Source organism: Gorilla gorilla, chromosome 16 (genome assembly GCF_029281585.2).
Source record: "Gorilla gorilla gorilla isolate KB3781 chromosome 16, NHGRI_mGorGor1-v2.1_pri, whole genome shotgun sequence".
NCBI classification, from domain to species: domain Eukaryota; kingdom Metazoa; phylum Chordata; class Mammalia; order Primates; family Hominidae; genus Gorilla; species Gorilla gorilla.
The window spans coordinates 41386525-41413995 of NC_073240.2; the positions used below are offsets into that span (position 1 = coordinate 41386525).

The window sequence follows — 27471 nt, forward strand, 5'->3', positions numbered from 1 at the left end:
TCCATGTGCTGAGGAGAAGAATGTGTATTCTGCAGCCATTGGATGAAATGTTCTATAAATATCTATTAGGGCCATTTTTTCTATAGTGCAGATTAAGTTCAATGTTTCTTTGTTGATGTTCTGGGAGAAAAGGAGTCTAGGAGATCTGTCCAATGCTGAAAGTTGGGTGTTAAGGTGTCCAGCTATTATTGTATTCAGGTCTATCTCTCTCTTTTGCTCTAATAATATTTTCTTTTTTTTTAATCTGAGTGCTTTAGTGTTGGGTGCATACATACTAATAATCATTATATCCTCTTGCTGAATTGGCACCTTTACCATTATATAATGACCTTCTTTATCTATTCTTACAGTTTTTGTCTTGAAATCTATTTTGTCTGATGTAAGTATAGTGACTCTTGTTCTCTTTTGGTTTCCATTAGCATGGAATATCTTTTTCCATCCCTTTATGTTAAGTCTATGTGCATCTTTATAAGTTAAATGTGTCTCTTGTACACAAGAGATCATTGGGTCTTGTTTTTTTATCCATTCAGCCAGTTTGTGTCTTTTGATTGGAGTGTTTAGTCCATTTACATTCAATGTTATTGGTAAGTAGGGACTTACTCTTACCTTTGTTTTCTGGTTGTTTTGTGATCTTCTTTTCCTTCTTTCCTAACTTCCTGTCTTCCTTTTAGTGAAGGTAATTTTCTCTGGTGGTATGCTTTAATTTCTTGCTTTTTATGTCTTGTGTATCAATTGTATGTTTTTCTATCTGAGGTTACTATGTGGCTTGCAAATACTGTCTTACAACTCATTATTTTAAGTTGATGACAACATTGATTGCATATAGAAACACACAAAAAGAAAATAATTTCCCTGCTTTTTAACTTTTTGTTTCTCTTTGTCTCTTTGTACTATCCATGTCTTGAAAAGTTGTAGTTAAGGCCAGGCATGGTGGCTCACACCTGTAATCCCAGCATTTTGGGAAGCCAAGGTGGGTGGATCACGAGGTCAGGAGTTCAAGACCAGCCTGGCCAAGATGGTGAAATCTCATCTCTACTAAAAATACAAAAATTAGCCAGGCGTGGTGGCGGGTGCCTGTAATCCCAGCTACTTGGGAGGCTGAGGCAGAGAATAGCTTGAACCTGGGAGGCAGAGGTTGCAATGAGCCGAGACCACGCCACTGCATTCCAACCTGGGTGACAGAGTGAGACTCCGTCTCAAAATAAAAAAAAAAAAGAAAGAAAAGAAAAAAAAAGTTATTTTTGATTGGTTATTTAGTCTGTTTCACTCTTATTACCAGGCTGGAGTACAATGGCACAAAATCAGCTCACTGCAACCTCTTCCTCCTGGGTCCAAGCGATTCTCCTGCCTGAGCTTCCTGAGTAGCTGGGATTACAGGAGCCCACCACCACGCCTGGCTACTTTTTTGTATTTTTAGTAGAGACACGTTTTCCCGTGTTGACCTGCCTGGTCTCGCACTCCTGACCTCAGGTTATCCACCCGCCTCCGCCTCCCAAAGTGCTGGTATTACAGCCATGAACCACCTAGCCTGGGTCATTAGTCTTTCTACTTAAGACAAGAGTAGTCTACATACCATCACTACAGTCTTGAAATCTATTTTATCTGATATAAATATAGCAACTTCTATTCTCTTTTGGTTTCCATTAGCATGGAATATCTTTTTCCATCCCTTTGTGTCCGGAATTGGTGGGTTCTTGGTCTCACTGACTTCAAGAATGAAGCCGCAGATCCTCATAGTGAGTGTTACAGCTCTTAATGTGGCGCGTCTGGAGTTTGTTCCTTCTGACGTTCGGATGTGTTCGGAGTTTCTTCCTTTTGGTGGGTTCGTGGTCTCACTGGCTCAGGAGTGAAGCTGCAGACCTTCACGGTGAGTGTTACAGCTCATAAAAGCAGGGTGGACCCAAACACTGAGCAGTAGCAAAATTTATCGCAAAGAGCAAAAAGAATAAACTTCCATAGTGTGGAAAGGGACCCGAGCGGGTTGCCACTGCTGGCTCAGGCAGCCTGCTTTTATTCTCTTATCTGGCCCCACCCACACCCTGCTGATTGGTAGAGCCAAGTGGTCTGTTTTGACAGGGTGCTGATTGGTGCGTTTACAATCCCTGAGGTAGACACAAAGGTTCTCCACCTCCCCACCAGATTAGCTAGATACAGAGTGTCGATTGGTGAATTCACAAACCCTGAGCTAGACACAGGGTGCTGATCGGTGTGTTTACAAACCTTGACTAGATACAGAGTGCCGATTGGTGTATTTACAATCCCTGAGCTAGACATAAAAGGTTCTCCAAAGCCCCACCAGAGTAGCTAGATACAGAGTGTGGATTGGTGCATTCACAAACCCTGAGCTAGACACAAGGTGCTGATTGGTGTATTTACAATCCCTGAGCTAGACATAAAGGTTCTGCACCTCCCCACCAGACTCAGGAGCCCAGCTGGCTTCACTCAGTGGGTCCCGCACAGGGGCTGCTGGTGGAGCTGCCTGCCAGTCCTGCGTCTGCACTCCTCAGCTCTTGGGTGGTCGATGGGACTGGGCGCCATGGAGCAGGGGGCGGTGCTCATCAGGGAGGCTCGGGCGGCACAGGAGCCCACGGAGGGGGTGGGAGGCTCAGGCATGGCGGGATGCAGGTCCCGAACCCTGCCCCGCGGGAAGGCAGCTAAGGCCCGGCGAGAAATCGAGCGCAGCGCCGGTGGGCTGGCACTGCTGGGGGACCCAGTACACCGTCCGCAGCCGCTGGCTCGAGTGCTAAGCCCCTCATTGCCAGGGGTCGGCAGGGCCGGCTGGCTGCTTCCAGTGCGGGGCCCGCCAAACCCTCGCCCACCCGGAACTCCAGCTGGCCCGCAAGCGCCGCACGCAGCCCTGTTCCCGCTCGCGCCTCTCCCTCCACACCTCCCTGCAAGCTGAGGGAGCCGGCTCCGGCCTTGGCCAGCCCAGAAAGGGGCTCCCCCAGTGCAGCGGCAGGCTGAAGCACTCCTCAAGTGCCGCCAAAGTGGGAGCCCAGGCAGAGGAGGCACCGAGAGCGAGCAAGAGCTGTGAGGACTGCCAGCACGCTGTCACCTCTCACCTTTATGTTAAGTCTATGTGCATCTTTATAAGCTAAATGTGTCTCTTTGTTAAATGTGTCTCTGTGCTTTTTGTGTGTGTGCTTACTATTACCAGTGAGTTCTGTACCTTCAGATGATTTCTTTTTCTTTTTTTTTTTTTTGAGACAGTCTCTGTCGCCCAGTCTGGAGTGCAGTGGTGCGATCTTGGCTCACTGCAACCTCGGCTCACTGCAACCTTCAACTCCTGGGTTCAAGTGATTCTCCTACCTTAACTTCCTGAGTATCTGGGATTACAGGCACCCGCCACCACACCCAGCTACTTTTTGTATTTTTAGTAGAGACGGGGTTTCACCATGTAGACCAGGCTGGTCTCAAACTCCTGACCTCAGGTAATCTGCCCACCTTGGCCTCTCAAAGTGCTGGGATTACAAGCATGAACCACTGCACCTGGCCCAGATGATTTCTTTTTTCTCATCAACATTCTTTTATTTCAGATTGAGGAGCTCCCTTTAGTATTTCTTGTAGGACAGGTCTGGTGTTGATGAAATCCCTCAGCTTTTGTTTGCCTGGGAAGGTCTTTCTTTCTTTTCAATGGAAACCTTACAAGCAAGGAAAGAATGGGATGACAAGGAACACTTTAAATATGTCATGCCATTCTCTCCTTGCCTGTAAGGTTTCCACTGAAAAGTCTGCCGCCAGACGTATTGGAGCTCCCTTGTGTGGTATTTGTTTTTTTTTTTTTCTGTTGCCGCTTTTAGGGCCCTCTCTTTAACCTTGACCTTTGAGAGTTTGATTATTAGTAGTAGTCTTATTTGGGTTAAATCTGCTTGGTGTTCTATAACCTTCTTGTAGTTGAATATTGATTTTTTTTTCTAGGTTTGGAATGTTCTCTGATATTCTCTCTTCCTTTGAGTAAGTTTTCTTTTTCTTCTTTTTTTTTCTTTTGAGACGGAGTCTCTGTCGCCCAGGCTGGAGTGCAGTGGCCCGATCTCGGCTCACTGCAAGCTCCACCTCCCGGGTTCCCGCCATTCTCCTACCTCAGCCTCCCGAGTAGCTGGGACTACAGGCGCCCGCCACCACGCCCGGGTAATTTTTTGTATGTTTAGTAGAGACGGGGTTTCACCGTGTTAGTCAGGATGGTCTCAATCTCCTGACCTCGTGATCTGCCCGCCTCGGCCTCCCAAAGTGCTGGGATTACAGGCGTGAGCCACTGCACCCGGCCATATTTTTGTTTTCTTTTACAATTTTTAGATGGCTTATTCTGAAAAATTTTCTATCTTTATCTCTTTCTCTACCTCCTCTTTCAGGCCAATAACTCTTAGATTTTCCCCTTTTGATGTTATTTTGTAGATCCTGTGTGCTTCTTTTTTTATTCTTTTTTTGTCTTTTGTCTTGAATTTCAGTTTTCTCAAAACAGCTATTTTGAATTTTCTGTCTAAAAGGTCAGAGATATCTGTTCCTCCAGGATTGGCCCTTGGTGCCTTGTTTAGTTTGTTTGGTGAGGTCATATTTTTCTGAATGGAAATGATGCTTGTAGATATTTGTCAGTGTCTGGGCATTGAAGAGTTAGGTATTTATTGTAGTCTTCACAGTCTGCCTTTGGGACTTGGGCCCGAAGCCCAATGAGGCTGTGGTTTTTGCAGACTCAGAGGTACTGCCTTAGTAGTTTTGGCTAAGATCTGGAAAAATACTCTAGATTACCAGGCAGAGAGACTCTTGTTCTTCCCTTACTTCTCCCAAACAAATGAAGTCTCTCTCTCTCTGTCCTGAGCCACCTGTAGGTGGCAGTGTGGTGCTGCAAGCATCTGTGGCCTCACCACTGGGACTGCACTGGGTTAGACTTGAAGCCAGCACAGCGCTGATTTTTTTTTTTTTTTTTTTTTTTTTTTTTGAGACAGAGTCTCGCTCTGTCGCCCAGGCTGGAGTGCAGTGCCGCAATCTCGGCTCACTGCAAGCTCCGCCTCCTGGGTTCATGCCATTCTGCTGCCTCAACCTCCTGAGTAGCTGGGACTACAGGCGCCCGCCACCTCGCCTGGCCAATTTTTTGTATTTTTAGTGGAGACGGGGTTTCACCGTGTTAGCCAGGATGGTCTTGATTTCCTGACCTCGTGAAACGCCCACCTTGGCCTCCCAAAGTGTTAGGATTACAGGCATGAGCCACCGCGCCCGGCCTGATTTTTTTTTTAATTTATTTTTATTTATTTATTTTTTTTTGAGATAGAGTCTCGCTCTGTCGCCCAGGGTGGAGTGCAGTGGCATGATCTCGGCTCATTGCAACCTCCGTTTCCCGGGTTCAAGCAATTCTCTGCCTCAGCTTCCTGAGTAGCTGGGATTACAGGCACCCGCCACCATGCTTAGCTAATTTGTTTGTATTTTTAGTAGAGATGAGGTTTCACCATATTGGCCAGGCTGGTCTCGAACTCCTGACCTCAAGTGATCGGCCCGCCTTGGCCTCCCAAAGTGTTGGGATTACAGGCGTGAACCACCATGCCCGGTCAGCACTGGGTCTTGCCCAAGACCTTTCCCTTCAGGGCAGCGAGTTCCACCAGGTCCCAAGTGTGTCCAGAGATGTTGTCTGGGAGCCAGGGATTACAGTAAAAAATTTTAGCAGTTGCCCTGATGTTCTATTCTACACAGCTAAGCTAGCCCACCTCTAAGCCCAGCCTCACACGAGGAATTGCCTAGGAATTGCAGTCCTTGTGTCCTAGACTGCTTCTCAAGTTTATCTAGGACCCCAGAGAAACTCAAGTTCCAACCACTGGGATGGGCAATTTCCCTCTGGCTAGGGCTGGTCCAAATGTTTTTTGCATGCATGGGTGCTCGGCTCATGGCTTTATTCTCTTCTCTGACAGGGCAGCACTGAGTTCAATGTAAAGTACCCCAGTCACTGTGCTTTCTCTTCCCAAAGTGCACAGATTCTCCCTACACCACATGGGTGCTGCCAGGGGATGGGGGAGGGGTGGCATTGGTGATTCAAGACTGCCCTCCTCAATGCCTTTTTAGTGATATGAAGTTAAAACCATGTACTATGATTGCTCAACTGATTTTTTGGTTCTTGTTATGGTGCTTTTCTGTGTGTCGATAATTATTAAAATGTGGTGTTCCAAAAGCAGGGACAGAGGGTAGCCTTCTATTCTGCCATCTTGCTCTGCCTCTTCACTAATGAGTTTTGTACGTTCAGATGATTTCTTGCTCATCAACATTCTTTTCTTTCAGAATAAATATTCTTTAGGATTTCTTATAAGATAGGTCTGGTGTTGATAAAATCCCTCAGCTTTTGCTTGTCTAGGAAAGTCTTTATTTCTCCTTCATGTTTGGATATACTATCCTGGGATAAAAGTTTCTTTCTTCAGCACTTTGAATATGTCATACCATTCTTTCCTTGCTTGTAAGGTTTCCACTGATAAGTCTGCTGCCAGAAGTATTAGAGCTCCTTTGTATGTTATTTGTTACTTTCCTCTTGCTGCTTTTAGGACTCTTTCTTTATCTCCGACCTTTAGGAGTTTCATTATTAAATGACTTGAGGTAGTCTTATTTGGGTTAAATCTGCTTGATGTTCTATAATCTTCTTGTACTTGAACATTGATATCTGTCTCTAAGTTTGAGAAATGCTCTGATATAATCCCTCTAAATAAACTTTCCACCCCTACTTATCTCTCTACCTCCCTTTTAAGGCCAGTAACTCTTAGACTTCCCCTTTTGAGGCTATTTTCTAGATTCTGTAGTGTGCTTCATTGTTTTTTACTCTTTTCTCTTTTGTCTCCTGTGACTGTTTGTTCGTTCCTTCCTTCCTTCCCTCCCTCCTTTCTCTTTTCTTTTTTTCTTTCCTTTCTTTCTTCCTCTTTCTTTTTTTATTCTTTTATTTCTCTTTCTTCCTCTTTTTCTTTCTCTTCTTTCTTTCTCTCTCTGTGTCTTTCTCTTTCTTTCATCTTTTTTTTTTTTTTTTTTTTTTTGAGACAGAGTTTCACTCTTGTTGCCCAGGCTGGAGTGCAATGGCACCATCTTGGCTCACCACAACCTCTGCCTCCTGGGTTCAAGCAATTCTCCTGCCTCAGCCTCCTGAGTAGCTGAGATTACAGGCATTTGCCACCACGCCCGGCTAATTTTATATTTTTAGTAGAGACAGGGTTTCTCCATGTTGGTCACGCTGGTCTTGAACTCCCGATCTCAGGTGATTTGCTCGCCTCGGCCTCCCAAAGTGCTGGGATTACAGGCATGAGCCACTGAGCCTGGACTTTTTTTTTTTTTTTAAAGAGCCTCACTCTGTCACCCAGGCTGGCGTGCAATGGAACAATCTCGGCTCACTGCAACCTCTGCCTCCTGGGTTCAAGTGATTCTTATGCCTCAGCCTCATGAGTAGTTGGGACTACAGGTACATGCCACCATTTCCTGGCTAATTTTTGTACTTGTACTAGAAACGGGGTTTTGCCATGTTGGCCAGGCTGGTCTTGAACTCCTGATCTCAGGTGATCCGCCCACCTCAGCCTCCCAAAATGCTGGGATTATAGGCATGAACCACTGGGCCCGGCCTGACTGTGTATTTTCAAATAGCCTGTCTTCAAACTCACTAATTCTTTCTTCTGTTTGATCAATTCTGCTGTTAAAATACTCTGATGCATTCTTAAGTACATCAACTACATTTTTCAGCTCCAGTATTTCTGGTTGACTCTTTTAAATTATTTCAATTTCTTTGTTAAATATATCTGATAGGATTCTGAATTCCTTCTCAGTGTTATCTTGAATTTTACTGAGCTTTCTCAAAAGAGCTATTTTGAATTTTCTGTCTAAAAAGTCATATATCTCTGTTTCTCCAGGATTAGTTCTTGGTGCCTTATTTAGTTTGTTTGGTGAGGTCATGTTTTCCTGGATGGAACTGATGTTTATGGATGTTTATGGATGTTTGTCAGTGTTTGGGCATTGAAGAGTTAGATATTTATTGTAGTCTTCACAGTCTGGGCTTGTTTGTACCTGTCCTTCTTGGGAAGGCTTTTCAAGTATTCTAAGGGACTTGTGTGTTATGATCCAAGTCTTTGATCACTGTAGCTGTATCTGTATTAAGGGGCACCCCAAGCTCAGTAATGCTGTGGCTCTTGCAGACTATTAGAGATACCAACTTGGTGGTCTTGGGTAAGATCTGGGAGAATTCCCTGGATTACCAGGCAGAGACTCTTGTTCTCTTCCCTCACTTTCCCCCAAACAAATGTCTCTCAGTGCTGAGCTGCCGAGGTCTGGGGAAGGGGTGACACAATCACTGCTATGACCACCACTACTGAGACTGCACTGGGTCACCCAATGCCCATGGTGACCACTGCCTGGCTACTGCCTATGTTCACTTAAGGTCCAAGGGTGCTACAATCAGCAGGTGGTGAATCCAGCCAGTCTCATGTCCTTTCCTTCAAGGCAGTGAGTTCCCCTTGGCCTTGGGTGGGTCCAGAGATGCCATCAAGGAGCCAGGGCCTCAAGTCAGGAACCTTAGGACTCTACCTGGTACTGTATTGTACTGCAGCTAAGCTGGCACCTATGTTGTAAGATGAAGTTCTTCCCACTCTTCCCTCCTCTTTCCTCAAGCAGAAGAGTCTCTCCCCATGACCACTACTGCCTCAGTCCCAGGGCAAGTAGCCTGGCTACCACCAAAGTTCACTCAAGGCCCAAGCGCTCTTCAGTCAGGTCATGGTGAATGCTGCCATGCCTGGTTCTCTCCCTTTAGGGCAATGGATTCCCTTCTGGCCCAGAGCAGTTCCAGAAACGCTTTCCAGGAGGCAAGGCCTGGAAATGGGGACCCTGGAAGCCTGCTTGTTGCTCTACTACACTGTGACTGAGCTGGTACCCAAGGTGCAAGACAAAGTCCCCTTTATTCTTCCCTCTCCTTTCCTCAAGCAGAAGGAGTCCCTACCCATAGCCACCACAGCTGGGAATGTGCTGGGTCACATCTGAAGCCAGCGTGGCTCTGAGTCTTACCCAAGGCCTGCCGTGAGTACTGCCTGACTATTCAGGTCCCAATGGCTCTTTAGTAAGCAAGTGATGAATCCTGCCAGGACTGGGTCCTTCTCTTCAATGCAGCAGGCTCCCTTCTAGCCCAGGATGTGTCTAGAAATGTCATCCAGCAGCAAGGGCCTGGAATGAAGCCTCAGGACTTTGCCTGGTGCCTGATTCTATGGCAGTTGAGTTGGTATCCAAGATGCAAGACAAAGTTCTCTTTACTCTTCCCTCTCCTCTCCTCAATCAGGAGGAAGGAGTCTCTCCTAGAGCTGTGAGCTGCACTGCCTGGGATTCTGGGAGGGGTGATGCAAGGACTCCCTTGGCCACCCCAGCTGGTATCTCACTAGGTTGTGTGCACCCCAAAGTCCGCTGGCTCTGAGCCTAGCATGGCACAAGGACTTGCCCAGGAATTGCGGTCCCTGTGGCCTATCGGGGGAAATTCAGCCAGATATCGGGCGAAATTCACCCCCAATATTTCACGTAGGTTCTTTTCTATTTTCCCTAAGTGTTGGCTGGTTTGAGAAATAAAGGGACAGAGTACAAAAGAGAGAAATTTTAAAGCTGGGTGTCCAGGGCAGACATCACATGTTGGCAGGTTCCGTGATGCCCCCTGAGCCATAAAACCAGCAAATTTTTTATTAGTGATTTTCAAAAGGGGAGGGAGTGTACAAATAGGGTATGGGTCACAGAGATCACTTGCTTCACAAGGTAATAAGATATCACAAGGTAAATGGAGGCAGGGTGAGATCACAGGACCGGGGTGAAATTAAAATTGCTAATGAAGTTTCGGGCATGCATTGTCATTGATAACATCTTATCAGGAGACAGGGTTTGAGAGCAGACAACTGGTCTGACCAAAATTTATTAGGCGGGAACTTCCTCGTCCTAATAAGCTTGGGAACGCTATGGGAAACTGGGGCTTATTTCATCCCCACAGCTGCGACCATAAAAGACAGCTGCCCCAAAGCAGCCATTTCAGAGGCCTACCCTCAGGGATGCACTCTCTTTCTCAGGGATGTTCCTTGCTGAGAAAAAGAATTCAGTGATATTTCTCCCATTTGCTTTTGAAAGAAGAGAAATATGGCTCTGTTCCGTCCAGCTCACCGGCAGTCAGAGTTTAAGGTTATCTCTCTTGTTCCCTGAACATCACTGTTATCCTGTTCTTTTTTCAAGGTGCCCAGATTTCATATTGTTCAAACACAAATGCTCTACAATTTGTGCAGCTAACGCAATCATCACAGGGTCCTGAGGTGACATACATCCTCCTCAGTTTACGAAGATGATGGGATTAAGAGATTAAAGTAAAGACAGGCATAGGAAATCACAAGGGTATTGATTGGGGAACTAATAAATGTCCATGAAATCTTCGCAATTTATGTTCTTCTGTCATGGCTTTAGCTGGTCCCTCCGTTCGGGGTCCCTGACTTCCCGCAACATCTCTCCCTTTCTTTTTATAATAAATGTGCCATGGCGATGAAGGCTTGTTCATTCTCTTGATTTTGACGCAGGATTCTTTGACTAGTCTGGCAAACTAAAAACAAGCCGATTAAACAGAGAAACATAATTCCAAAATTTACTACAGTGGAGCCCCCAATAGACTTAATCCAAGTCCTGGGGTTTAATCCAGAAAGATTTTCTGCCACCTGATCTAACGCCTCAGCTCCAGGCACAACAGATAAGTGAGCTTGAGAGGCTTCAAAAATTTGTTTCTTTAATTTAGTTATGTCCAATGATAAATTATCTTCCCTACCCAGAAGGTGTCTTTTGACCATTTCCCATGAATGATCAGTCTTGTTATAGGAGTACGGGGTGATGCAGAAATCCGAAGTGTTCCAATTGTACTGCATTTGCATGTGATGCTCGAGACTCACTACCTGATCTCCAAGCTAAATAACAAACTGTCTTAAATCACTAATTTGATTTGCCAATTTTTGATCGATGCCTTGTTGAGAATTCCACATTTGGATGGAATTGGCTTGCCAATCATTAACAAAATGAGCCGTCTGAATGGACTGGTGTAATGCCATTCCGGCAGTGGTGGCCATTGCAGTGACTGTAATTAGGCCCATGATAACAGCAATTAAAGTGAAAACAAATCTCTTAGATCTTTTTAGAATTCACTGTAACACTTCATTAATTAAATGTATCGAAGGGGAGGATTCCCAAGGTCTGGGCAAAGTTACCGGAATCCAGATTCCTTCTTGAGCTCGAACCAACATTACACTTTTCCTGGAATCAAAATGGGAGTTAATACAAGTGTATAAATGACAATTAATGCATTGGACAGTTTGATTGTTCGTCCAAATTTTGATATATCTCACTAACAGCATGCAAGGAGGCTTAACACAACTCTGTATGGAAACAGTCAGGTTGGAGGTAGGTAAAGCAGAATGTCTGGATCTACGTTGATATTGAGAGAGGGAGATGGTAGTGGGGACAACAGACAGAATAGTTTCTGCTTCCCATACTTGCAGTCCAGACATGGCAATAGCCAACTTCCAAAGTTCTGGGTCAGAATGGGGAGTATCATATGAGGCCTTGGAGGGGGGGTAATGCCTTTATCTTCCCATTTTAAGGGAAAGAATGAGCTTAACCTCCAATGCAAAGCAGAATGATGATTCTCGTTCTCCTGATAAGAAATAAAATAAGTGCTGGGATTACAGGCATGAGCCACCACACCCAGCCCAAATGGTTGTAATTTTAAACATTACTTACAGAAATTCTAAAATCTGTCAAACAGATTTAATAAGAAATTTGCAGCAGGGAGCAGTGACTCTCACCTGTAATCCCAGTACTTTGGGAGGCTAAGACAGGTGGATCACTTGAAGTCAGGAGTTCAAGACCAGCCCGGACAACATGGCAAAACCTCATGTCTACTAAATGTACAAAAGTTAGCAAGACATGGTGGCAGGCATCTGTAATCCCAGCTACTTGGGAGGATGAGGCAGGAGGATTGCTTGAACCCAGGAGGTAGAGGTTGCAGTGAGCCGAGATCGCGCCACTGCACTCCAGCCTGGGTAACAAGAGGGAGACTTCATCTCAAAGAAAAAAATGAAATAAATAAAATTACAAACATTTGAACTTACAGTTGCACAAAACTGTTGAATTTTATGTGTTGCAAGAAGGCAGAGCAAGATGGCTTAATAGAATCCTCCAGCAGTCATCCCTCCGACAGAAATATCAAACTGAACAACTACATTAAAAAAGCACCTTCATAAGAACCAAAAATCAGGTGAGTGATCGCAGTACCTGGTTTATTATCATATTAAGGAAACAGGCACTGAAGAGAGTAAGAAATAGTCTTGAATTGTCAACATCATCCCTCTTCATCCCCTGGCAGTGGCCAATTGGTGTAAAGAGAGAATGGGTGCTCCTGGGGGAGGAAGAATACAATGATTGTGAGACTCTGCATTTGAACTCAGTGCGGCCCTGGCACAGCAGAAAGCCACACAGGGCAGAACTCAGCCAGTAACCCAGAGGGAACATTAGATCAACCCTAGCCAGAGGGGAACTGTCCATTCCAGCAGTTGGAACCCGAGTTCTGGCAAGCCCCACAGGCTAAAGTGCTTTGGAGGCCTAGGTAAACTGAACGGCAGTGTAGGCCACTGTTGCGAGAAGTCAGGGACCCCATACTTTCCATATAAACCTGCAGGAAAACCATGCCCTAAAAATTTTGAGGGCCCATCTAAAACTTTAATTTGGGAAGACTGTGTTAACTCACATGCAGTAATATTAAAAAATGACTCATATGGTTTAGTAATAGACTGGGCGCCAAAGGGCTATTTAAAAAACAATTGCTCCTCTGGTGGAAGGGAATGCCTGGAGGCTACTTATTGAAAGTATGGGGTATCTCCCATTACTCCCCCTTTCATTTGTTTTAAAGGAGAAAGGGAGAGGCCAGAGACCAAATGTCCCGGTTCCTCTGTAGCTGATCTCTCGGGAAGATAAGCAGCCCAGACTTGAGTTTCTAGATGGATACAACCAGGTGCATTTCTGAGGCACAGAGGGTGTTATTCATAACCCATGATAACATTAAATGTAGTGCCTTCTTCTCCTGGTTGAGCAGGGCAACAGTCATCTGTAGCTCCAGGCATCCACAAACTATCATTAGTGTAGATTTCTGCAGGAGCATCAATCCAGGTGAGAGGTCGAATAAGTGGAGGAAAGGGCACATAAGCCCAATAAGAATAATTTTGTGTAGCAGGTAAATAAGTGTGAGAGGAAACTAGTGAGACAGAAAGTATAAGGAGAATCATTAAATAAAACCTAGTGTAAGTGAGATTCAGTGCTGAAGGAGGAAGAGAAGAACAGAGGGATGTTATTTTCAGGCTAATAGAAATGGTGAGATTTTTTAGGTCTGTAAGGAGAAAAAGAAAGGTAATTAGAAGTGGGATTAGTTAGATGGGTCTCCATTGCCATCAGGGAGGATCGAATCAGACCCATTGTGATTTGGTGTGCCTGCTTCTGAGTTAACAAATCCATCACCTCACGTACTTACCATTTTTTGTGGTGAAAACATTTAAAATCGATCATGTATATATGTTTAACACAGAGGTATTTTTCCCAAGGTTCGGCTGGGCTTAGTTTTCCTAGGAAAACTGGATTACAGTACTTATAAGTTTAATGGATGTGAAATTGATTGAATTTTAAGAAATTATAGCAAACTATATTCAGTTGAACCTTGGGGAAATATACTTGTAGAAAGATGTTCATTTATTTACAATGCATGTCTGCTATTCCAGGACTCTCATTTTGTAAGCATACTAGAGGAGGTGAATTAGGAGCAGATTAGATCACTTGATACACATCACCTTATATATAAAGAATACATATATATGTATATGTGTGTGTGTATGTAGCTATATATATACATTTATATATATATGTATTTATACTTTTTTTTTCTGAGACAAAGTTTCACTCTTTCGCCCAGACTGGAGTGCAGTGGTGCAAGGTGCAATCATAGCTCACTGTAACCTTGAACTCCTGGGCTCAAGCAATCTCCCCTCCTCAGCTTCCCAGACAGCTAGGACTACAAGTGTGCATCACCGCACCTGGCTAATTTTTAAAAAAAGGTTTTTTTTGGCCAGGCGCAGTGGCTCACGTCTGTAATCCCAGCACTCTGGGAGGCCGAGGCGGATCACAAGGTCTGGAGTTCGAGACCATCCTGGCCAACATGGTGAAACTCCATCTCTACTAAAAATACAAAAAATGAGCCGGGCGTGGTGGCATGCGCCTGTAGTCCCAGCTACTCGGGAGGCTGAGGCAGGAGTATCGCCTGAACCTGGGAGGCCGAGGTTGCAGTGAGCCCAGATCTCACCACTGCACTCCAGCCTGGCGACAGACCGAGACTCCATCTCAAAACAAAAAAACAAACAAACAAAAAAAACAAAATTTTTTTTTGTAGAGTTGGGGGTTCTCACTACATTGCCCAGACTAGTCTCTAACTCCTGGCCTCAAATGGTCCTCTCACCTCAGCCTCTCAATGCACTAGGATTACAAGTGTGAGCCACCACACTCCAAAAGTTTTCAATGAACACATTTATAAATATTCTCAGAGAATGCCAATTTAACTATTAGAGGGAAATCTAGTTTGCCTTATTTCCAAGTTCTCAGTGGGTTGTTTTGGAAGAAAGGAACAGAAACTACTCAAACTAGTTTAATCAATAAAAATAGAAGGTAGAGTTACTGGAATGTAGGGATATCTCATAACTCAAGAGCATTAATCCTTAAGAGTTCACGTTTTTTTTAAAAAAAAAAAAAAAGTAAAAAAGAACCCAAGAGCAGGAGAAGTACTGCTAGGCTTCTGAGAAACTGGAAAGGCGATCTGGAAAGGAGTCAGAATTCAAATGGTTTATTTATCTTTGACTCTCTCCTTAGTATCTCAATTTCTTTTTCTTTTTCTTTTTTTTTTTTGAGACAGAGTCTTGCTCTGTCGTCCAGGCTGGAGTGCAGTGGCACGATCTCAGCTCACTGCAACCTCTGCCTCCCAGTTTCATGCGATTCTCCTGCCTTGGCCTCCTGCGTAGCTGGAGGCTAATGTTTGTATTTTTAGTAGAGATGGGGTTTCACCATGTTGGTCAGGCTGGTCTCGAACTCCTGACCTCAGGTGATCCGCCTGCCTCAGCCTCCCAAAGTGCTGGGATTACAGGCTTGAGCCACCACGCCCGACATCAATTTCTTAATCTTTCTGCAGATGTGCTTTCTCTGATTGGACATTCACACACATCTATCTGTGTACTTTGCCCCATAAATTCCTGAGGTCAGACTTGAATATAAACCCAAGTCTAATTTTCCAGGAGCAGGAAAATGATTGGCCGATTTGGGGCCAGATGAACACTGCTGGTACAACTGGTGGCCAGAAAGGTAAAAGTCATGTGACTACAGTCAGCTAGGAGGAGGGCTGTAGGTTTGCAGATGCTCTAAGGGTGTGGGAAGAACCGGAGGTAAAGGTGTGTAACTTTGATATGGAAGAAAGTTCACTATTATCACAGGTACTATCTATAATCACTAAGTTAGGTTGTTTCTACATCCAGAAAGCTGCCTGAGTCTGTTCTCTCTGTCATTCCTCTAATTCAGGGGACCCCAACGCCCCAACACAGACCTGTGGCCTGTTAGGAACTGGGCTGCACAGCAGGAGGTGAGCAGCTAGCAAGCAAGCATTACTGCCTGAGCTCTGCCTCCTGTCAGATCAAGGAGAGCATTAGATTCTCACAGGAACTCAAAACCTATTTTGAACTGCACCTGTGAGGAATCTAGATTGCACACTCCTTATGGAAATCTAATTGATGATCTTGAGGTGCAACAGTTTCATTCCGAAACCATCCTCTGCCTCATGCCCACCCCCCGAGCCCTGTGGAAAATTGTCTTTCACAGAACAGCTCCCTGGTGCCAAAAAGGTAGAACTGGAATCTAATCCAAATCTTCGTCTCTTGCCTGAAATATTGCAAGAACTTCCTTTTTGGTGTCTTCACTTTCACTCTCCTGTAATCTGTTCTTCAACGCCACAAGGTAACAGTGTGAGGATTAACTAAAAACTTTGTCAACTTTAAAGCACTCCACAAATATAAAGTAGTAATAAGGCCATTGCAATGGTTCACACCTGTAATTCCAACACTTTGGGAGGCCAAGGTGGGAGGATCACTTGAGGCTAGGAGTTCAAGGCCAACTTGAACAGAGCGAGATGCTGTCTCAAAAATAAAAAAATAAGGCCGGGCGCCGTGGTTCATACCTGTAATCCCAGCACTTTGGGAGGCCAAGGTAGGTGGATCACCTGAGGTCAGGAGTTCGAGACCAGCCTGGCCAACATGGTGAAACCCTGTCTCTACTAAAAATACAAAAAATTAGCTGGGCGTGGTGGCAGGCGCCTGTAATCCCAGTTATTTGGGAGGCTGAGGCAGGAAGACTCGCTTGAATCTGGGAGGTGGGGTTGCAGTGAGCTGATACCACGTCCCTGCACTCCAGCCTGGGCAACAGAGCAAGACTCCATCTAAAATAAATAAATAAATAAATAAAAATAAAAATAAATTGGTAAGTGGAGGGAAAATAGATCTAACCAAATGACTTGTCTTCTTAAAAACTTCAATGATTTCTTCAGTACCTAGAGACCAAAGCTCCTTACCTTTTTTTTTTTTTTTTTTTGAGACGGAGTCTTGCTCTGTTGCCCAGGCTGGAGTGCAGTGGCGTGATCTCGCTCACTGCAACCTCCACCTCCCGGGTTCAAGCACTTCTCTACCTCAGCCTCCCAAAGAGCTGGGATTACAGGCATGCGCCACCACGCCCGGCTAATTTTTGTAGTTTTAGTAGAGATGGGGTTTTGCCATCTTGGCCAGGCTGGTCTTGAACTCCTGACCTCGTGATCCGCCCACCTTGGCCTCCCAAAGTTCTGGGATTACAGGCTTGAGCCACCGCGCCTGGCCTCTCCTTACGTATTTTGTTGTTGTCGCTTGTCTTTTGAGACAAGGTCTCACTCTGTCGCCCAGGCTGGAGTGCAGTGGCCCATCATAGCTCACTGCAGCCTTGACGTCCTGAACTCAAGCAGTCCTCCCACCTCAGCCTCCGGGATAGCTGAGACGACAGGCACAAGCCACCACGTCCAGCTTATTTTTTTTTTTTTTGGAGATATGGGGTCCCACTATGTTGCCCAGGCTGGTCTCCAACTCCTGAGCTCAAGCGATCCTCCCCCACCTTGGCTTCCCAAAGTGCTGGGATTACAGGTGTGAGCCACCGTGCAGGCCTTATATGATCTTCATATCCTGAACTAAATGTAACCTTCCAGTTTCGGCACTTGCTCTGGCACTTTTCCTCCCTCGCCAGATAATACTAATCTCTAATCATGTAGTTCGTTTCCATGCCCATACTACCCTATTTGCTTATAATGTCTTCCACTTCGCTCAAGAAACCCTACTCAGCTAGCTTGTGGTGTTGTTTTGACACAGTCTCGCTCTGTCGCCCAGGCTGGAGTACAGCGGCGAGATCTCGGTTCGCTGCAACCTCCTCCTGGGTTCAAGCGATTCTCGTGCCTCAGCCTTTCGAGTAGCTAGGATTACAGGCATGTGCCACAAAACCTGGCTAATTTTTGTATTTTTTACTAAAGACGAGGTTTCACCATGTTGGCCAGGTTTATCTCCAACCCCTGACCTCAGGTGATCCGCCTGCCTTGGCCTCCTAAACAGCTGGGATTACTGGCGTGAACCACCGCGCCCGGCCCTACTCAGCCTTTAAAACCGAAATCACGGGTCAAAACTTTCTGGTAAACCACGATACGGTTTAGGTTATGAAATTCAATGCCCCCTTCCTCTGAACTCCTGCAAATCTCCAGTAAAGCACCACAGATTGACGAATATTCCAGCCATTTCCCTCTCCCCTACGCTAGCTCCATTTCCCACTTCTATCCATCTTCTCGAGCTTCCTCAGCTCCTCCACCTCCATGAGGCCTGGAAAGCACCTTGCTCCAGGAATGCGAGTAGGAGGCTCAGAGCGACCAGAAGTGCCAAAAGCTGACATTCAGATACTGCCTAAACAAACCACAAGAGCGCTAGGGCCCCCGCTAATAGTCCAGCTGCGATGGTGAGAACTCGTGGACCCGCCGGCGATGCATGCCGGGAGATTAGTCCCGGGCCGACGCATTACCTCTTGGGAGTTGCGGTCTTCGATCTGGTAAACAGAAGCCGGCAACTCGGTTAAGTCTTCCCCCACCGCCCCCTGAAATCCCTCGCCCCACCCGCGAGGGACTGGGGTAGGAGTAGGGGCGTTGCCGTGGTTGGCCTCGAACTCCTAGGCTCAGACGATACTCTCGCCTCGGCCTCCCGAGCAGCTGGGACTACACGCGTGAGCCACAGCCCCCGACATAAACTTTGAAGTAGTCCTTACGCAAAAAGGGAAGAGGGCAGTCTGTAAACTCGCGCAGGATCAAGCTCTCGAGCTCCCGTCTTGGATTAGGGCGCAGGGCGGAAGCAGGGAGAAGGCGGATCCGGGAGGAGGGGATACGTTACGCCGACGCGGGCGTGACCCTGGGCGAGAGGGTTTGGCGGGAATTCTGAAAGCCGCTGGCGGAGCGCGCGGAGCGGCCAGAGACCGAGCCCTAAGGAGAGTGCGGCGCTTCCCGAGGCGTGCAGCTGGGAGCTGAAACTCATCTGGGTTGTGCGCAGAAGGCTGGGGCAAGCGAGTAGAGAAGTGGAGCGTAAGCCAGGGGCGTTGGGGGCCGCGCGGGTCGGGCGCGTGCCACGCCCACGGGGTGAAGTCGGAGCGCGCGGCCTGCTGGAGAGAGGAGCGCTGCGGACCGAGGTGAGTGTGTGAGGCGCAGGCTGGGCCCTCCAGAGCCGCGGCTCGTCCTCGCCCACCTGGGTCCTGGCCGGTCCAGTGCTCAGCGGCAGTTGGGGCCTCCGCGCGCTGTGTGAAACCCGGACGTGGCAGGGCGTGTCCGCGCCCGACCGACCCTCAGCTGCTGGGGCGAAAACACAAGTGGACCTCAGTCTTTAGAACTAGGGGAGAAACATTAGAGCCTTTATAGGCAACACCTATTTTATGGGTTCGAGCGAGAAGTCCGAGATCAGAGCGGTGTAGCCACAGCTGTTTAATATCACAGCCAGGGCTTCCGGATTCCTGGTCTGTCTTTCCATTACACCGTGCTTAGAAAGTACTAATCTCCGATTGCCAAAACAGTGTTTTCATCATCTAATGCGGAAAACCATTCACATGATGCCTAGAGAATGATTGAAGTGAGGTTTGGTTTTCTTAAAACTTTTTTTTTGAGATGGAGTCTCGGTCTTCCGCCCAGGCTGGAGTGTAGTGGCGCGATCTCGGCTCACTGCAACCTCCGCCTCCCGGATTCAAGCGATTCTCCTACCTCAGCCTCCCGAGGAGGTGGGATTACAGGCCCCCACCACCACGCCGCCCGGCTGATTTTTGTATTTTTAGTAGAGACGGGGTTTCACCATGTTAGTCAGGCTGGTCTCGAACTTCTGACCTCAGGTTATCCACCCGCCTCTGCGTCCCAAAGTGCTGGAATTACAGCCGTGAGCCACAGCGCCTGGCCCCTGTTTTTTTTTTTTTTTTTTTTAACTTCTAAAGCGAAATGTAATATACATGTAGAAAAATTCACATTCACAACTGTATACAACTCCGTGAATTATTACAAAATATACTGGCCGGGCGTAGTGTCTCACGTCTGTAGTCCCAGCACTTTGTGAAGTGGAGGCGGGAGGACAATTGAGCCCAAGAGTTCGAGAACAGCCTGGTCAAGATAGTGAGACCTGCATCTCTACAAATAGGAAAAATTAGCCAGGCATGGTGGCGTGCACCTGTAGGCCCAGCTATTCAGGAGGCTGAGAAGGGAGGATCTAGCCTGGGAGGTATAAGCTGCATTGAGCTGTGATCAGGCCACTGCACTCCAACCTGGGCGATAGAGCAAGACAAAATGAATATACACCTACGTAATCACCACTTAATAGAATGGTCCTCAGAAGCCTTCCTGTGTAGTATTTAATATTTTCCCCTTTTTACAGTGGTAACTGCTATACTGGTTTCTAATGAGATGAACTAATGTTGCTTGTTTTTGAATTTTATATAAAAATACATCAGGAGTGTTGAGTGTTTCGTTGTTTCACATGCTTCCAACACGATATTTTTCAGCCTTTTTAATTTTAACTATTCTGCTGGTTACACAGTAATGTCTCAATGTGATTTTAATTTTCCTGATTACTAATGATGTTGGACATCTGTTCATATGTTTTTGCCCATTTTGATATCTTCTGTGATGTGCTTGTTCAAATCTCTTGCCTATTTTTCTATTGAATTATCTTTTTCTTACTGATGTGAAGTTCTTTATATACTGGTTATCAGCCCTCAGTTATGTTTGTGCTAAATGTTTTCTCTACTGTGGTTTGACTTGTCACTCTCTTAGTGGTGTCCTTTGATGAATAGAAGTGCTGAATTTATTTTTTTATTTTTTATTTATTTATTTACTTTTCCTTTTGAGACAGAGTTTGGCTCTTGTTGCCCAGGCTGAAGTGCAATGGCACAATCTTGGCTCACCGCAACCTCCGCCTTCCGGGTTCAAGCGATTCTCCTGCCTCAGCCTCCCGAGTAGCTGGGATTACAGGCATGTGCCACCACGCCCAGCTAATTTTGTATTTTTCTTTAGTAGAGACAGGATTTCTCCATGTTGGTCAGGCTGGTCTTGAACTCCAGAACTCAGGTGATCTGCCCACCTTGGCCTCCCAAAGTGCTGGGATTACAGACGTGAGCCACAGTGCCCGGTAGAAGTGCTGAATTTAAATGTAGTTCAATTTTCAGTGTTTTCCTTTTTGGCTAGTGCGTTATGTATCCAGTTTCAAGAAATCTTTTTCTGTCCCAAGGTTGTGAAAATAATAAGGTTTACTTTGTTTTTGACAGATGATTGTACGTATTTATGAGATACAAGATGATATTTCTTTTTTTTTTTTTTTTTTTTTTTTTTTGAGACTGAGTCTCGCTCTGTCACCCAGGCTGGAGTGCAGTGGTGCGATCTTGGCTCACTGCAAGCTCCGCCTCCTGGGTTCATGCCATTCTCCTGCCTCAGCCTCCCGAGTAGCTGGGATTATAGGCGCGTGCCACCACGCCCAGCTAATTTTTTGTATTTTTTAGTAGAGACGGGGTTTCACCATGTTAGCCAGGATGGTCTCGATCTCCTGACCTCGTGATCCACCCGCCTCGGCCTCCCAAAGTGCTGGGATTACAGGCGTGAGCCACTCCACCCGGCCCAAGATGATATTTCAATACATATATACATTGTATAATGAATGATCAAATCAGGGTAATCAGCATATCCATCAATTCAGTTAAACACTTGTCATTTCTCTTTGTGATGAGAACATTCGAAATACTCGCTTCTGGCTCTTTTGAAGTATACATTACATTAGTGTTTACTGTAGTCACCCTACTGTGAAATAGAACCCTAGAACTTATTCCTCCTATCTAACTGAAACTTTGTGCCTGTTGACCAACCTCTCTCCTTCCTGCCGCCCCCTGCAACAGCTGCATTCTCCTCAGTCTCTGGTTACCACTCTTCTATTTGTTCCTTGTATGAGATGAACCTTTTTTTTTTTTTTTTTTTTTTTTTTTGAGACGGAGTCTCGCTCTGTCGCCCAGGCTGGAGTGCAGTGGCGCGATCTCGGCTCACTGCGATCTCTGTCTTCCGGGTTGAAGCCATTCTCCTGCCTCAGCCTCCCGAGTAGCTGGGACTACAGGCGTGTGCCACCACACGCTGCTAATATTTGTATTTTTAGTAGGGATGGGTTTTGCATGTTGGCCGGGATGGTCTCGATCTCCTGACCTGGTGATCCGCCCGCCTCGGCCTCCCAAAGTGCTGGGATTACAGGCATGAGCCACCGCGCCCCGCCAAGACCAACTTTTTTAGATTCTACATATGAGTGAGATCATGCAGTATTTGTCTGCAGACACATTTATAATGTATAATGGGGTATATAAAAATAAGTAAAACTTGGCCCCTACACTGAAGGAATATAAAGCAGGAGAACAGAGAGGCACAATAAGAGAATGGCCTTGGCTTTTCCTAAAGTCTTTTTGATACGACTAGCTAGATAGAAGATGGGGAGAGAGATGCACCTTATTTCTCTAGTGTTTATAACTGATAAGCATTTGTATTTTTCAGTAATGGCAATGCAGATGCAGCTTGAAGCAAATGCAGATACTTCAGTGGAAGAAGAAAGCTTTGGCCCACAACCCATTTCACGGTTAGAGGTATGTGGTTAGTTGCTAATTTTGGAATTATATACTAGATTCTTCTACCTAGTGGAAGGTATTACAACCTTTACATAAAATATAGGTTTACTACCAAGGTCAAGACCCAAATTAGACTTTTCAGAAGTGTTGTCAATAATCCTGTGGAAAGGCTGCAGATCATTGCTAAATATGTCTGGCAGGACCTCTTCCTTTGTCGACAATTCTCTTCCTACTTTATCATTTTTATTTCTGAGAGTTGGACTGTCAGAAACTAAGGCCTAGGATCCCATGGTGGAATCTCTGTGCTGTTTTTGTTGGTTTGTTTGTTTGTTTTTGATGGAGTTTCGCTCTTGTTGCCCAGGCTGGAGTGCAATGGCATGATCTCGGCTCACCGCAACCTCTGCCTCCCAGGTTCAAGCGATTCTCCTGCCTCAGCCTCCCAAGTAGCTGGAATTACAGGCATGAGCCACCACGCCCAGCTAATTTTATATTTTTAGTAGAGACAGGGTTTCTCAATGTTGGTCAGGCTAGTCTCGAACTCCTGACTTCAGGTGATCCACCCTCTTTGGCCTCCCAAAGTGCTGGGATTACAGGCATGAGCCACTGCACCCAGCCTGTGCTGTGTTTTGGTTTGTTTTTTAAGAAATGGGTCTTAACTGTGTTGACCATGTTGATCTTGAACTCCTGGCCTCAAGCAATCCACCTGCCTTGGCGTCCCAAACTGCTAGGATTACAGGCATGAGCCACCATGCCTGGCCAAAGCATCCTGTGCTATTTGCACTAAGTATGAAAGTGCTGTTCTGGGAATTATAGTGGCCTGGACCAGTTATGCAAGGAAGACAGGGAAGCACCTTCTTTCCATTAACCTAGATTTGTGCTGTCAGCTGTCATTGGCAGAGAGAAGGGTGTGGTGGTGTTATGGTATAAGAGACAAGCTCCAATTCAGGATTCTGCACAAGAACATTAAGCACCAGAGCTGAGGCCTTACACTATTTCTGCCCATTGTATAGAGACTGCCCTGTGAGTGCAGCTGATTTGGGCTAAGTAGGAGGAAAGCAGAGAAAGACTTGATTCTTCTGTCTCTTTTTTTCCTATTTCCCATCTCTGACTAATCTTCAAGACTCTAGAAGTTAGGAGTGCAAAAGGCTAATAAAAAAAAAATACTCTAGAAGTTACTTAAATGGATTTGTGATAAACATTTGAAAGTTCAGAGTCATAACTTCTGGTGCCATGAGCATCCTTATACTCAAACATGCATATTGCTTAAATATTAATACAGACATGGCTTATGTTGGCAAACTAATCTCTCCCCTCTTCTAAATTCTCCCAACCCCTGAATACACCCACATTCACCTACTAACTCATGTTTTCCCAGAAGTCATGGTTTTGGTGGCTAATGAAACCAAAGCTGACTTGAATATAGGAAGAAAGAGGTGTCTTTGGGTGGTTTGTTTTGAGAAGAGGTATAAAAGTCCCTGACAAAAAGTAGTTTTCCTCACTGTTAATGTCAGTTGTTAGAGCACAGCTTTCTGGTCATTGTTCAACAAAAAGTATTGATAGGCCAAGATAGTGCTCTTTACATTCTGAGCAGCCTTATCTATTTACCCTACCATAGCGTAAAAATACAGTTTTTTATGTGTGTTTGATGTGGAAAGTGTTGAGCAACACTGTCTTAAAGTGGTCTTGTAGGGCCCAAGGTCTCAGAGATCATTTAGGGTCACAAAAAAAGGTTGGGAGTTATTTTTTAATTCCAATTGCTAATAGGAGTTCTTTTTAATGTACATGGCATAGTGCTAGTTTAAAATTATTGATTTTGATAATGAAAAGGTTGTTAATTTGTTATTAAGTACCTCATATATAGGGCTCATTTTTCAGCTTTTGCATATAATAACAGTAGGCTCTCTGTATCTCCGGATTCTGTATCAGCAAATTCAACAAACTACGTATCAAAAATTCAATCAACTACATATCAAAAAAAGTACACAGGAGGATGTACATAGGTTATATGCAGGTAATACACCATTTTATATAAGGGACTTGAGCATTGTTGGATTTTGTTATCTGCTGGGGGTCCTGGAACCAACTTCCCATCTGCTCCCCCCCAGGATTTCAAGGGACAGTTGCATTACAAGTCTTCAAGCACCTCTGTGAAGTATGTAGGACACATAACATCTGTGTTAGATTAGAACTAAAGCTTAAATTTATCCATGGTTTTCTTCATTTGCAGCAGTGTGGCATAAATGCCAACGATGTGAAGAAATTGGAAGAAGCTGGATTCCATACTGTGGAGGCTGTTGCCTATGCACCAAAGAAGGAGCTAATAAATATTAAGGGAATTAGTGAAGCCAAAGCTGATAAAATTCTGGTAAGTACTGCTTACTTAACCTAGGGAGGCATTAGTGGGAATAGTACAAAAGGGAATGTAGTGAAAGACTTCTTCCTTCTATCTCTCATTCTTCTGTCATCTCATATCTCATTATCCTTTCCAGGGGTGACTGTTACCTGTTTCTTTTCTTCTTTTCTTTTCTTTTCTTTTTTTTTCTTTTTTTTTTTTTTTGGAGACGGGTTCTCGCTCTGTCACACAGGGTGGAGTGCAGTGGTGCCATCTCAGCTCACTGCAACCTTCACCTCCCAAGCTCAAGCGATCCTCCCGCCTCAGCCTCCCAAGTAGCTGGGACTACACTACAGGCACATGCCACCATGCTGGGGTAGTCTTGAACTCCTGAGCTCAGGCGATTCACCTACCTCAGCCTCCCAAAGTGCTGGATTATAGGTGTGAGCTACTGTGCCTGGCCTATTTATTTTTCTAGCTTTATATAGTTCTTTAACATACATACTTCCCCATGGTTACATTTTGTTTTATGAACCTATTTCTTCAGTGTTTATATAGTTACACAGTTTTATTGCCTTTACCCTTGAAGTTTTATATAGTATAAAGCAGAGTTTTGTTTTTTTTTTTTTTCTTTTTGAGACGGAGTCTCGCTCCGTTGCCAGGCTGGAGTGCAGTAGCATGATCTTGGTCTACTGCAACTTCCGCCTCTCAGGTTCAAGTGATTCTCCTGCCTCAGCCTCCCGAGTAGTTGGGACTACAGGTATGTGCCACCACACCCAGCTAATTTTTGTATTTTTATTAGAGACAGGGTTTCACCATGTTGGCCAGGATGGTCTCGATCTCCTGACCTTGTGATCTGCCCACCTCAGCCTCCTAAAGTGCTGGGATTACCGGTGTGAGCCACCGCGCCCCACCGCAAATATTTATTTATAAAATTGTATTTTCACGTATCGATTACTGTTAGCGTTAGATAAATTTATTGGATTACTCAAATGAATATTTGTTGAAGTGGTTGCTTAATTGGAAATAAGGGTTCTGAGCCCCTAACAGTACTTTCGTTAAAAGATTGTCATATTGACTAAGCCAGTAGGGGTCCCTAAAGTCTTTCTGTTTTCGCTTTTTGGGTATCAGTTTTTGTGAATGAACAAATGCTGACAGGATCTTTTCTTTTTGCCTTGCGAGATCTTGGTTTCAGAAATCAAGTCACTTCTCTGTTTCTATGAACACAAAAATGCAAACCTAGAATACATGATTTGAGATGCAATATGGTATAGACTTACGTGTCTTTACTTTTCAATATTTTATGTTCTTCGTTTCTGGCCAGTAAAGATTATGATTGTATTGTTTGTTTTCCGGTTTTTTTTGAGGCAGAGTGTCGCTGTGTCACCCAGGCTGGAGCACAATGGTGCAATTTTGGCTCTGCTCACTGCAACCTCTGCCTCCCGGGTTCAAGTGATTGCCCTGCCTCAGCCTCCCAAGTAGCTGGGATTACAGGCTCCCACCACCACACGTGGCTAATTTTTGTATTTTCAGTTGAGACGGGGTTTCACCATGTTGCCCAGGCTGGTCTCAAACTCCTGGCCTCAAGCAATCTGCCCACCTCAGCCTCCCAAAGTGCTGAAATTACAGGCACTAGCCACTGTGCCCACCTTTTTTTTTTTTTTAAAGAAAAAAAAGAAAAGTCTCACTCTGTTGCCCAGGCTGGAGTGCAGTGGCGTGATCAAAGCTCACTGCAGCTTCAGCTTCAAACTCCTGGGCTCAAGGAATTCTCAGCCTGCTGAGTAGCTGGGACTATAGGCACATGCCACTAGCCTAACCATTTCTACCAGTTTCGTCTTTGCTAATACATTCTCCTGTTTTTCACCAAAGGAAGTAGTCTATATTCCTTGAGCTCCCATGGCTTGTTAGTACTTCTCATATTACCCATCACATCTACTTGTACTATAGTTATTTTGTATAGTTTATCTTCCTGATTAAGTTATAAGCTCTGTGGAGGCAAGAATCAGCTCTTCTTTTTCTCCATATCCTTCAGAGTCCCTGGGACTATGTTTCATACGAAGTAAGTGTCTAGTACATGTTTGTTGCACTGAAATGACAGTGAGTATATGAATTGGCCAGGCTGGTCTCAAAATCCTGGCCTCAGGTAATCCGCCCATCTCAGTATCCCAAAGTGCTGGGATTACAGGCATGAGCCACTGCACCTGGCCGTGCAATGAATTTTTAAATGAAATGTTAAGTATATAGAAAAGTTTAGAGAATAAACTTTCATTGATTTTTCAGCTATTTGTTGATTTTTTTTTCTTCATGGGAAATTTTAAAATTATGAAAGTTTAATCTTTTTACTTTCTATGGGTCTATTTAGATTTTCTTCTTGAGTGAGTTTTGGTAGTTTATCTTTCTAAGAACTTGCTTATTTCATCTAAGTTACCTAACTTGTTGACATAGAGTTGCTCACAGGGTTTCCTTATACTACTTTTTATTTACATAAAGTCAGTAGTAATGTCCCCTCTTTCATTCTTGATTTTAGTAATTTGAGTCTTTTCTCTATTTTTCTCGGGCAATGCAGCTAAAAGTTTGTCAATTTTGTTGATGTTTTCAAAGAACCAGCTTTTGGTTTCATTGATTTTTCTCTATTATTCTGTCCTCTACTTAATAGTTTCTACCCTAACCTGTATTATTTCCATCTTTCTGCTTCTTTGTTTTGTTTGCTTTTCTTTGGAAGGTTAGGTTATGATTTATCTTTTTTATTTTTAGAGGCAGAGTCTTGTTCTGTCACTTATGTTGGAGTGCAGTGGTGTGATCATAGCTCACTGCAGCCTCCAACTCCTGGCTCAAACAAACCTTCTGCCTCAGCCTCCCAGGTAACTAGGACCACAGGCACGCGCCACCATACC

At 45.0% G+C, this 27471-nt stretch overlaps 1 protein-coding gene and 1 long non-coding RNA gene across 5 annotated transcripts in view; one reads left to right on the plus strand and one right to left on the minus strand.

Moving 5' to 3' along the window:
• Positions 1-9570: 9570 nt before the first annotated feature.
• On the minus strand, positions 9571-18495 carry LOC129527096 (uncharacterized). Of its 2 annotated transcripts, none has more exons than XR_008672000.2 (2): positions 18394-18495; positions 9571-10552 (listed from the first exon to the last, which is right to left on the minus strand). It is a non-coding gene; the product is annotated as an uncharacterized lncRNA (long non-coding RNA). The 2 variants fall into 2 exon arrangements; XR_008672001.2 differs by having other exon boundaries at positions 9571-12394; positions 18394-18470.
• RAD51 (RAD51 recombinase) overlaps positions 18407-27471 on the plus strand; it is a 37182-nt gene continuing 28117 nt past the window's right edge. The window contains exons 1-3 of one of the 3 annotated variants that reach the window (XM_019011276.4): positions 18407-18807; positions 22175-22263; positions 24473-24610. In XM_019011276.4, the coding sequence (XP_018866821.1) occupies positions 22177-22263; positions 24473-24610 (225 nt within the window). In that variant the 5' untranslated portion in view covers positions 18407-18807; positions 22175-22176. The other 2 variants (XM_019011278.4, XM_019011277.4) reach the window with 2 other exon arrangements.